At 42.1% G+C, this 13,059-nt stretch overlaps 1 protein-coding gene across 1 annotated transcript in view; it reads right to left on the bottom strand.

Annotated features, from left to right (window-relative positions):
- Nucleotides 1-207: 207 nt before the first annotated feature.
- CLPTM1L (CLPTM1 like) overlaps nucleotides 208-13,059 on the bottom strand; it is a 35,395-nt gene continuing 22,543 nt past the window's right edge. Inside the window, exons 11-17 of the mRNA XM_054984876.1 lie at nucleotides 11,603-11,653; nucleotides 10,647-10,729; nucleotides 10,115-10,149; nucleotides 6,674-6,729; nucleotides 6,529-6,573; nucleotides 5,284-5,399; nucleotides 208-3,671 (exon numbers count right to left, since the gene is read on the bottom strand). Coding sequence (XP_054840851.1) covers nucleotides 3,587-3,671; nucleotides 5,284-5,399; nucleotides 6,529-6,573; nucleotides 6,674-6,729; nucleotides 10,115-10,149; nucleotides 10,647-10,729; nucleotides 11,603-11,653 — 471 coding nt within the window. The 3' untranslated portion in view covers nucleotides 208-3,586. The remainder of the gene's footprint in view (nucleotides 3,672-5,283; nucleotides 5,400-6,528; nucleotides 6,574-6,673; nucleotides 6,730-10,114; nucleotides 10,150-10,646; nucleotides 10,730-11,602; nucleotides 11,654-13,059) is intronic.

Genomic DNA, 13,059 nt, shown 5'->3' with positions numbered 1-13,059 from the left:
ATTTATGAAGACACACATTCTCCTTCTGTCTTTCGAATACAGCTGTGCATGCATTTTTCTGGAGAGATGAAGGGGACACATTTTTCTATGAGATTTGTAGAGTGCTTTTCAGCAATATAAGCAGGCCTTCAGGAAGTGATACACAAAAAAGGTATACCCATAAACATTTATTTGTACATGGAATGAAGGAAACAAGAGATCACTGACTGGATGAGAGGCAAACCCAGATATCTCCGCTTTAAGAGGTCGCCTAGATGGTACTGGTTACGCTCTTTATTCAAGTTTAAAATTAAAACAAAAATGCCCATTTTAAGCAAACTATATTTGCATCACAATTTACTCAAGTAAGCACTGAGTCTACTGTTTAGGACACCAAACAAAAAAAACCCGAACAATATCTCTGCCGAGACATGAGTTGTTTCTAGTTTAGAAAAAATAGGAAACTTGCATTAGAGTTTGATAAAGAGGTGGTCTGATTTGAGTCAACTTTGAAGTTTTCAAAAACTGATCCTTTTTGTCTGGAACTCTAAAATCTTAAGGCACAACTCAGCTCAGAATAAGCGCTTCTCTTTAAAGTCTACTGATTTTCATGAGAGGATTTAAGGACTTAAGACTCTCCCGTTGACATCAATGGGGCTGAAAAGTACTTTAATGTTGGCTGGATCATGCCCGTATTTTAACTTTATTTTCAACAATGCAGTACAACTCATTTCTGTTGGTTAAATGACCACAGTCACAAGATTACAGAAAAGTTAACAAAATATTATTAACACACTTGATAGTACTTGGAGATACAGGGTTGGAACCTGCAGATATTCTTTGCTAGTGGAGATACACTGCTCCAGCTTGAAGCTCCATCTGCTAAAGGAAAGTGCCTCTGCTACTGGAAGAGATCCACAGGATCCAAACCATAGAGACTTGCCAAAAGCAACCATAGCAAGCAAGAAGGAATGCTGAAAGACAAAGCGATGTTCCCCACATTTAACATTCAAGTTTTGAAAATTATTTCAGAAGCTATCATCATGAGACAGAGCAGAAATTGGAAGCTGCAAATAAGCACAATTCAGCCACACTGAGGCATTTTTAAGTCCAGTTGATTCCAAATGGGAAAGACTTCCATCATGTGCAAACTTTTCCACTGGGGTGGAGACAGTCAATGAAACTTTAAAATATTTGACTTCAGATGGAAGGTGCCAAGCAGTTTTTCCACATTAATGATTAAAGTCCTGCTTCAGAGAAACAAACCAACTAAAAGCCCAGCTAGTGAGAGCAGTAAAGGGTTTTTTTGGGGGGGGGGGGATGTTGTAATTGGAAAAATTGCTGGATATTACCTGTAATCCACTGCCAACTGCCCAAGACAACCAAATGAAAAACCGTAAGACTGAAATACCAGTGGATCCCCTCCACCCCGATACCATGACAAAGAACTATGTAGGCGTATTTACTGATCTTGAATGCAATTCCTTTTAGCAAAAAAGCGGGGTGGGGGGGGGAGAATTCAACATGCTCAAGTCTCTTTCAAGTACATGCATTACTGGGCATGTAATGGCAGCCCCGTGTCCCTTTCTAGTGACCCCTCACAGACAGGGGGGCAGAGCAGTGCAACAGACACACGGAGCTCCTCCACCTGCATGCATAAGAGTTCCATGTTTTCATTGCTCTGCTCTCAGGGGAACTGGATCCTATTCTTTTTTTAAATGCAGGAGTAAAAAGAGCATGGGATACAAGGGTCACTTGCCCCAAAACAAAGCTCGCAAGGCTGCAGCCCGTGTGTTCCATACCAGTGTAGCAGCGAAGATCTTCTTTACAAGTTCGTTTCACTGGCACTTTGAACATGCTTAAAATAAATTATATTTTCACAAACAGCACTGTGTTACAGCAATCAAGTTTATAAAAGGATAGGAATGTAAAGTTCTACCCTTGTAGTCCCCACAAAAAAACAAAAACTATGGCAACTGGGAGTTAAAATTTCCCTTACGTGCAGATTCTGAACACACGTCCCGCTATAGTTTTTACTGTGACACCCTCAGATTCCCATCTGTTGCATCCAACTTCCTCCATCATTCCGTTTGATGTGAATAAAAAAAGAAAAGTCTACATTTTTCCCTGCCGAAGTATAATTGGCACGATTAGTGTGTCATGCAAGTATGTGTTAATATACTTTTTAAAAGGCTGACTACAACTTGACGGCACTGACACAGAAACATGGTCCAGTTTGGAGGAATCAGAAGTTCCAGCTCTAGGGATGAAGGAAACCATTTTTCATGAGTACAAAAAAAGTTAACGACTGAATACTATTTGCTGCACGTGCTCAGTTGGATTTATACTAATAAGCCTCAGCTGTTTTAAAAACAAGATTAAAAAAAAAGTTACGAGCTGTTTGTGTCCTGTGGCAGCCTAGAATGGTTTAAGGTGCTTATCACGATAGGCTGACTGCATTTCAGCAACGATTGCCTGGTTCGCTTGTTCTAACTAGTACCACTATGTAAAGCACAGATATTTTCACTTAAGACCAGGAATGATGATGATCTTAGTGGAGGAGGTGATACACACAAGGGGCACAATCTAGCCAAAGGTAAACTTTTTTAGCCCCCCCTGATTTCAAAGAGAGAGGAAGGTGTAAGCGTGCACGTCTCTCTCTCCCAGGGAAATAAACAGGGCTCCACATGGTTTAACTTTAGATGGATCACGCCCCAGGAATTGGTCCGATGAAGAGTACAAAAGGGTTTTTTTCCCCCTATAGAAAGGTTTAAGGGTCTGCTTTGTTGCCTTTTCATCATTTTTCACAATATACTTGCATCTCTCACGGCCAGAAATGTGGCCCTAAAATAAACACATCACACCGACAGTTGCTGGAAGGTTCAAGACAATAGCCTTGTGCAGATGACCCGTCTGCATGCTGACTCGCTGTACAGGGAATAGGCATGGGTAGGAGTGTGCGACTGCGAGGCATCTGTGTGGCATGAATGTGTGAATGAAACGCTCTGCATATGCCCCCTCCCCGTGATCAGAGATGCTGTTTTCCAAATGTTGGGATCACAGGGGGGGGGGGGGAGCGTGTGAGCAGGTGCTTTCTCCATGCGCTTCCACTGTGCAGACAACTCAGCGACACGGCGGGGCCACCATGCTCACACCCGCCCCCCTTCCCTGCAGTGAGTCAACGTGCACATGGGTGGCCTGTTTGGAGCGCCACAAACTGCCCACTAACAGTGGCACCTTTCTCCAGAGCAAGACAGGGGGGAGTGCTTTACGCCGGAGGACAGCACCACCATTAACGGAACAGATCCATGGGATCCAACCCGATAAGGAGGACGCCACCAATATGTATGTCGGAACTTCCCACAGAAATTTAAAACAGTTGACTGAAACCTGGCAGAAATATCGGCAGGCTTCTTGAACACACATACAAACAACAATAAAAAGATGGCTAGATCCATAGACAATCAAGACTTATTTTGGCAATGCAGATGAGATATTGTCCATGAAGTTCTGTTACAAGCTTTGAAGAATACTCTTGTACTTAAGCAGTCTCTTCTTAAAAGTCAAACATGTGCAGCCATTTCCCAGTCCAAGAGTTTTTCTCACGTTATTCTTTGTGGGGCTTTCTTTTCGGCTTCTCTTCATAAGATTCTCCATATTCATTCACTCTGCTCTTATCCACAGGATAAAGCCTGGCAGAGGAAAAAGAAAGGTCAGTTACCTTTTTAGGTACAATGGCACCATGTGGTCAGACGTCACCCGATGCCACTTCTCTTCTGTATGATTTGTTTACATTACCCACCTGCACATCAACAGAGCAGTTCTGCAAATTTCACCATTACGGGCATCCTCGTTACTACGACTAGCAAAATTCACATCGATGGATAGAAGGGATGAAACTGACAGGATGGGACTAAGTTAATGTTGACACCACCAAAATGCAGTTCAGCATCTATTTTTAAAAATTCACATCCCTGTTCCCACTCTTGTAGGGATTCAAAGTGGCTTATGTCATTGTTCTTCCTCCCCCCTACTCCTTCCCAAAACAACCACTTTGTGAGGTAGGCTAGAATGAGAGGCTGTAATAGGCTCTAGGACATTCAGTGAGTTTCTCACAGCAGAGCTGGGATTCGAACCTTGCTCTCCCAGGTTCTAGCCAAGACTTTAACCATGCCCCATTGGCTCTTTATGGAAAGCAGATGGGAAAGGCACCTGGAGACTAGGAGTCCCAGGATGCCAATGATACACTTCTCCTTCCAACTAGATCCAGGGAGGCAGCAGAAACCCTGGTGCATAGAGACAAGATGGCGCTGCATATGGGCAAACAAATGGAAACACTATCTAGACAAGATGGAGGTACAGTTTATTCAGGGGGGAAAGCTGAGCTGGGAGTAGGTATCCAACCTGTTCAATACTGGGTTGTATACTTCCCTAGAGGATCAGGCTCACAGTCCAGGGATGCTTCTGAACCCTTCATTATTGCTTGGAAAACAAGCTGCAACGATGGACAGCACGGTCTATCAGTTTTGACTGGGCACAACCATTTGATTATTACTAAATCACTTTTCCTTGGACCTCTGACAACATGCCCTATTACAGATGCATAACTTTACTTTGTACTCTGTAACTTTATGCTCCTGTACAAATGCTAACCATTTTAAGAACGGGGGGGGGGGGGGAACCTCAAGAGAGGGAACTTAGGTTTTTGCTAGTCGAAGGTGACACATGATAGCCACCCCCTGGGAGGACAGGTTTCACATGCTAACCCACGAGACTCAGATTTTGAAGCTCCTTCTCAAGGCCTCAGAGCAACAAATAGAAATGAGTTTCATAGGCAGAAGGTCAGAATCTTGGGGCTATCAGCCCCCCCCCCCCCCCGCCAAACACCTGATGGCTTCTTTTAAGACTTCTATGGCTGCCTGCTTGTGGTAATTACTGGACATGTACACTGCAGACAGGAAGCGACAAACGGGCATTAACTGAATTTCACACTTAGCACACGGTTAATTTCCAAGTCACACATTCACAGAAACCGTATGGTACAATACCTAGTGAAGTAGGCCTGGTCTACCAGTAGTACTGCTGTTCAATACGACACCATCAGATCCCACTCAGTGAACCTCATCTTTTGGGACGACGAGACACTTGGGTGACACTACCCCTTCCCCCATGCTGGTGCTGACAGGTAACTGTGGTTAGTGCAAGCCAGGATTCGAAGTAGTGAGAAACTGCTACGATTTTCATTTTTGGCCAAAACAATTAACCGTGCAACACAAATACGGGAAGTATAGGAGAAAACCATACCATCTTTGGTAAAGGTACACCAACAGCACCACATCATCCCTAAAACACGCCAGCCGATGAGATGTTGGCATCGTGATGATAAAGGCAAAAATATCATCGATGAAAGTGTTGAATGCCTGGAGGAAAAAGGAAATGCACAGGGATGTCTGGGAGGTTTTGCGTTTTGTACCTTCATGCTGTCACTCTTGGCAAGATTGAACTATTCTGTGCCGCCACATTGAGGATTTAAAAAAACTGGTTTGCTGGCTTCAAAATAATCTACAATTTATGCTGCTGCTGCTTGGATTTCAGTGTTCTGCCACTATGCTTAATACTGGACTGAGGCCGTATGTTTTTATTCTTCTTACTGCATATTGTGCTTGGATATGATTGCAAGCCAAGTAATAGGGGATACAAATACTGAGGATAATCAATCATCTTCATCTTTAGTAAGAAATCCGCTGTGTGTTACTCAGAATGTACCACATTCTTGGAATGCTGTTAATTTTTGTATTTTCACAGCGTGTCCACTAGATGCTAAAAGATTAAACAAAAAAATTTAAAGGAAGGATGAAATCAGATGGGTTAGCCAATGATTTTACTCTGCTCCCACACTCCACTAGGCTTTACATTTAGTTGGGGTGGGGGGAGAAAAATTCAAGTCCAGAATGCAAAGCTCTTTCTCTGCCTGAGCCCCTGAGTAGAAAACACTGGGGCAACAGTCTGACCTGATAAGGAGACAGCTTAACTGAGCAGACAACAAATGTATTGACCTTCAGTTGTGGCTGTGGATAGCTAAGCTGTCCTTTGGGCAGGGCCAGGATCTAGAACCAGGACAGGTGACCTACAAATCAATCCCCAAGGGATTGATACAGTCTGAAGACACCTGCACAATTTGCGACCTATCGTGAGATTCCAGTGCCAACAACCAAGCCTTTCCCAAATACCTAGGCCCAAACGCAGCTCTTCAAATATCTCCTAGTATTTATGAATATTAGATAAGTTGCAGTTATTCATGGGAGTACAAAGTCTGTCTTGGTTACTTGTTCCAACCAGATTAAGAGTTCTGCTCCATACTGTAATTATTGAGGTTTCTCTATTGCTACTATCCAAGTTATGCACCAGTAACTTCTCTACTTCTTGTAACTGTAGTTACTTCCCATAAGTGTTTCACATAGTAAAAAAACCCTTTTCCATTGCTTGATATTACAAACATATGGCAATTACTGATGGCTTGGTACTACAAATACTGAAGTGTTAACTTACTTTATATGTGAATACCTTCCATGGCAAATGTGCAACAGATTTCATCTGGAAGAAACAAAAACATAAGTTCATTTATGCTGAAAGGCGTGAAAGTGGTTCAGTAAAAAAGAAATGTTAAACTATTTGGCTGAGCAAGCAAGTTTACCTTATAATTTACAAACAGTTGCGGCAACATAAATAGAAATCCAAAAGCATATACTCCTGTGGGGAGAGAAAGTGTTAACGTATTTTAATTTTTATTCTTACAGAAAATGAATTCACACATCTGTACCTGAGCCTGCGTAGACACAAAAGACACTATTTGCCTCTGGCTGCACCACACTAATCGCATTAAACTACCATGTTCACAAATTACTAGTGCACGAGTATTTTTATTCTCCTGTCTGCCCACACGTACCACAGCAAATCATTTATAACACATTGACAACCTGAAAGAAAAATCTATTTCTACCCAATTTACAAAATCTTCGCTACTTGCTCACTTAGAGTGTTTAGATGTCAAAGGCAAGTAGCTATCAATAAGCCTGGCTATTAAGCTCTCCAAAACTTCACTACCTTAGAAAAAGGAGATTTTTCTTCTTTATTACTACTGTTTTATTTAACCTGGTGAAAAATAAAAATGTACCAACACTCGTAACTGAATTTCATTCACAGATTTGGAGTAACCAGCTTGAGTTGCCATAGAGTTTCATACAAACAAATCAAAGGGCTAACAGCTCTTGGCGATTATGCAGGCTAGTTCAAAGTCTTTTAAGAACGAGAGTCGGGAGAGGTGACCCCACACAAAAACGGATTTGCAGGGCAGGATCCATTTCTACACTCAGAACTGTTGCTAATGTGGCGATGAAGAAGCTGAGCTTTAAGCCAGAAGGTCCCCAGTTCCCTCAGCAATAAGCTCGATAGATTTAAGTCAGCCAGTGTGTCACTGGACAGCCCCGAACCTCTGCCAATCTGTAATAGTGGGATAATACACTACTAGCCAGGGCTTTTTTTCTGGGAAAAGAGGTGGTGGAACTCAGTGGTTGCCCTCAGAGAAAATGGTGACATGGCTGGTGGCCCTGCCCCCTGATCTCCAGACAGAGGGCGGGGCCACCAGCCATGTCACCATTTTCAAGAGGTTCCAGAACTCCGTTCCCCCGCATTCCCCCTGAAAAAAAGCCCTGCTACTAGCCCAATGTGCAGAGCTATTATAAAAACAAACAAAGAAATGGTCCATTTATATAAGTAAAGTCCTTGGGACTCTTAAGCAGCAATGCTATGCACACTTCCTTGGAATTAAGCCCCATTCAATTCAAAAGTCCTCCTAAGAATTTGTAAGCAATTACATTAAAAATAATAGGTATTTTTAAAAAATCTGCTGCATAATTAAAAGGTGTGTGACAGACAGGAGTGGCTTCAGCTCTGCCTCTCCTGAAAGACAGCCGATGGGAGCAGGTGGAATGCTGGGCCAATGGGAGCGAGTGCCTGTTGGAGGGAAAAGGAGGCTCTTGGGAGCTGCTGAGGGAGAAGGGGTTTGACTCTGCTGAGGGAAGGTGGCAGAGAGAGAGAGAGAGATCGCTGGCTGTTAATCTGTTCTAATACAACGAAACATTATCTGTTAAACTCCAGTTTAATAATGGTTGTTGTGGATTTTCCAGGCTGTACTGCCGTAGTCTTGGCATTGTAGTTCCACAACAACCATCGTTCTCCGGCCGTGAAAGCCTTCGACAATATATCCAGTTTAATAGTTTAAAATCCATTTGCTCCCATGTTCCCTCTTGTAAATAAAGTTTATTCTTGTTTTGTTTAACCCTGGATGGCTTGAAATCATTGGCTGAGGAAAAATATCCCACTAGGGTTGCCAACTCAGGCTTGGGAAATTCCTGGAAGTTCGGGGAGACAGCAGAGTTTGGGGAGGGGGCTCAGCAGGGTTGTGATGCCATACAGTCTGCCCTCCAAATTGCCATTTTCTCCAGAGAAACTGATCTCTGTATGCTGGAGGGTACTTGAAATTCCACGAGAACTCCAGGGCCCAGTTGCAGGTTGGTAACCTTATACCCCCCCCACAGGCCTGAAACACTCTGGTCCTGTTAAATGGGCCCCTTTTAAATGGTGGCAGCATATATACAGGGAAAGGAACCTCTACGCTCCTTTTCCCCAATAGCCCTGGGCTGTAGCTGGACGAGGGGAAGTAAATAAAGGGAATGGGCTGCCTGTCTGGTGGTCAGGGTTGCCAGCCTCCAGGTGGTGGCTGGAGATGTCCCAGAACTACAACTGATCTCAAAGCCATAGAGATCAGTTTTCCTAGAGAAAACAGCTTCTTTGGAGGGTGGACTCTATGGCATTATACCCCACCAAAGCCCCTCCCCTTCTCAAAGCCTGTCCTGTCGACTCCAACTCCCAAATCTCCAGGAATTTGTCAGGCTGGAGTGGCAACCCTACTGGTGGACTGCCTGGAAGAGGAGAAAGGGGAACCTGAGAGGATTTGGGTCAGGGGGTTGGAAATATGGGCCACCATCTAGAGCTGTTTTAGAGCTGTTTATTATTGAACTGCGTATCTAATCATGGTTTTAATGCAAATTTTATTGTAAATTTACTATTGATGTTATCCATTCTGAGCCTGTTTGCAGGAAGAGCGAATAATAAATTTAATAAATCAAATCAAGGCTCTCTACCTTCTACAGTTGAGGCTAGACAGGTGGCATATGGTGGACTCCCAGCCTTTACCTGCCTGGGTGGCAGGAGTGTGAAAGGCTCGTGTGAGGGATTTTACTGTCATAATAAGGTGCTCCCCAACCAACTGAAATGTGCAGCCCTAATTTCAAGAAGCTGTTATAGTAATTTTGGTTTAGAATATAAAATGTTCGTCTTCGAAGAGAACCAGGCCTGTTTGGATTTCCTGCACTGCATTAAGAACAGTTCCCCTTGCTGCTGTGAGCACTATTAGAATAATAAATTGCTAACTAGGAATGAGAGCCATATCCAGCATATAATTATGCCTGAAGCCGCAAGAAAGTAGTTAAAACCATACTTTGCAATAAGGCTTCTAAAAAAATGTTCTAGACATTTACGAGCCAAGGTTCTTACCAACAGAACCATCTTACTTCAAATAATCTTATATGAATAATCATTCAAACAAACATTAAAAATTTCTACAACACAAAAGGCTAAACCTTTTCATTTAACTATTTCTCCTGAACATCCTTGTTTTCTAAATATAGAGAAACTGGGAGAACTATTCAAGCATGTAAAATCTACCATCCAGATTCCGAATTATTTAGTCTAGCAAAAGCTTGTGTCCTGTGGCTTGGCTGACTACGCAGTTTGGCTCTAACCAGACAAGTTTCTAGGAGAGTTATGTCACAAACCCTGGTGCAACCCTGGTGCCTTAAAAGATCAACTGATAAAACCGATGTGTCCTCTTTCCCCAGAATGCCAGCAGCAGAAACTGGGCATTTTTCTAGTGCAGAAAAAATAAACTGAAACCACTTTGGTTCAAATCCCTCAAGTACAGAATTGCAAAGGCCCCAAAACTGATCTGATCTTCATGGACTGACTATCCAGAAATCTGGTGTAAGTGTGCATGTGGAAAATACCAGATACTTACCATTAACAAAGCTGTTAATCAACCATGAGTACCAGCTATCAAAAAGGAGAGGGAAAAAAAGCTATTTTCATTCTCAGTTTAAAACACAGAACATGTAACATTCCTCTGCTCTGAATTTAATGTGGCTAAAGTGAATATGACAACTTTTTCTCTTAACAGAAAAGGTTATATTTGTATAAGAAAAGGTCTAAACAAAATATAAAATGCTGATAGGAAGTCACAAGTTTTACAAAAAACGCTCTGGGTAATAAGGATTTCTAGAACATAAAACAATAAAATGAAGGCACAAACAGCTCATGTTATGGGCAGAAATTCAGCAATTATCACAGAAGTGGTCAAGCATAGGCTCTTTTCAAAATTAATCAAAGACAATAAAAAACAGACATTAAGCCACCAGAATAATAATAAAAATTCTTCTCTGAACAAATGACTTTTAATAGCTTGCAAAACTGCAAATCAACGACTCGTGCTTATGAAGCAGAAATTTTTAGCTGTATGTTTCCTATACTGGAAATAACTCACAGCACTTTACCTTTTATATTTGATATTCAGCAAAGAATAAACTGCACCTCCAATACACAATGGGTATAGCAAATATGACAAGTACTTCATGGCCTACAAAAAGGAAAGGAATGTTATTTGTAGACAATTTATCCTGCTTGATGATGTACCTGTATCCTCCTCCTCCATCATTAAGAAAAAAGGAACACAAATCCCCCCACCCCGCTCCGATCTATGCTGCATAACAACCCTGCGAGGTAAGTCAGGCCACAGATTTTTCATAGGGTAGGGGCAGTCTACAAATCTTGGCAGTCTACAAATTCAGAACTTTGGTGGGCATTGGAGATTTTAGGGAGCCCCATCTCCACACTTACAATGGCTTCACACAGCCAGGGGAATCGAGTTATTTCATGCTATTCATCCTGCCCCGAGGATAAAAAACTCAGATTTCTCCCCATGACCTTTAACAAGTAGCACCCTGGAAACAGAAATCAAACCTTACATTAAATAGTAGGCTGACTAGATTTGTAAAATATAAAGTCGCCTTGACTGTAAGCCCCTTTTATGTTCTAATTTTTCACTTATGACTGTGGAGGCGGGGCCATTTGACGACAGTATCGCATTTGGTGGGTAATGGTGGATTAAAGGTTAATCCACCCATTCGTTTCAGATTCTGGTCTTATTACCTTGCTTATCAGATGTCTTATTCTACTGATTTTGCATCTGCAGTGTGATGAGAAATGATGATCTTCTGCTTACTCCAGAAAAGAGGTTTGCTCTTTTTCTTTAGCTCCCATCTCAATGCCATCTGATTTTCCCGGAATATTATCCCAGCAGTCTGCCAACAACACTTGGCTCTCTTTCCTGTGTGCCCTTACCCAGTGATACCTGTTATTACACCGTACAGGTTCTTTGCTGAGAATACTAAGAATCAGTCAATCTGTCCAGCTCAGTTCACATCCACATTATGTTTCAGAAGTAACTTACCTGGTTGTCATACTCCTCCATTTTCTTTTCAGATTCGGTAAAGTCTCCAAACTATTCAAAATACAGGAGGAGAAGCAGTCAATATGAAGACAGAACAGAGCATTTTGACTGTTAGACATTCTCACCTTTCAGAAAGAAAGCCACTAACAGGTTCAAATTACTGCTTAATTAAAGTTGGGATCAGCAACTGGATGGTTTTTCCCAAATTTGACACCCCACCTCCAGGCAGATGTCTGTCCTGTTGCCAATTCAGAGGCACGAGAGAAATGGGGAAGCTGGCATGAATACCCACAGAACTTTAGACTGATTTCTCCAAGCGGACTTCAAGGAGAACTAGCGGCTGATCTGGGGCAATGAAACTGCAAAGGCTTAGAAGTCTTTGTGGTTGTGTTGCCATCTATAGAACATAAGGTAACAGATACTTCCGAGGGGTATCTAGCCGCCCCAAAAAACTCCATTAAGTATAACAATGCAGCTTGCTGTGCATTGGCATATTTGGCAAGCAAAGAATATAAGGAAAAACATCTTTTCGGTGCATCACAACTGGCTGAAGACTTGAGGGAGCTAAAGATGATTTCATACATCAGAAACTAGCATTATTTGTTATATATAATAAGTGAAATACAAGCTTCCTTTGAAATGGTTCTAGCCTGGAAACTTATCTGCTTACCGTTCAAATACATTACCAGAGAACAGATTTAAAATAAAGCTGAAATTCTAAAAAGTACAGCATTTATATGTAAAACAAGGAAGCCTAAAACACCAACATGCACTTTGTAGCCAAGCTGCAAACACACAATGACAGGAGACTGGGTGTCCTACTGTTCTGATTAGACGGAGGAAGAGTTCTTGCAAACGACAGTAAATACAGAAATGAACAAGCTGCCAAGAACAACATACTTAGAAGAGTTGGGGAAAAAAGAGAAGGTTTCCAGTTTGAGATTCTTTTAAAGAATCCTACTACATCCAGAGTAGAGGGCTGGATCATGGCAGAGTTTCCACAGGCACGACACCTGTCCATAGAACTCAACTTTTTTGGTTCCTGACCGAGAACGGAGGAGAGAAATTCAAGCTCTATGGGCATAAGACATTGTGCCTGCAGAAACAATATGAAGGATCAAAGCCAGAATTTTAATTATTTATTTGTTTAATTATTTAAAATATGTATAAGCTGCCTTTTTACTCAAAATTGGGTTACCAAGGCAGTGAACAGCAGATTAACACTAAAATCACATTTATATATACAAATGCAGTAAAAAAAATTGTCCTAAACACACGCACAACCAGTGAGGACCAATGAGAGGTAACTGCGAGTACGCCAAACAAAACAGAAAAGTCTTCACCCGCTAGAAGAAGACAATGTCAGAGAGGCAGGCGAAGGTTTTGGTGTCATAACCAAGAAGACTCTTTCTCGGGCTGCCACCCATCTAGCTTTAGACGGAGGTCTTGCTTCTGGC

This window comes from Eublepharis macularius, chromosome 7 (assembly GCF_028583425.1).
Source record: "Eublepharis macularius isolate TG4126 chromosome 7, MPM_Emac_v1.0, whole genome shotgun sequence".
NCBI classification, from domain to species: Eukaryota; Metazoa; Chordata; class Lepidosauria; order Squamata; family Eublepharidae; genus Eublepharis; species Eublepharis macularius.
This window is presented reverse-complemented; position numbering and strand designations above follow the sequence as displayed.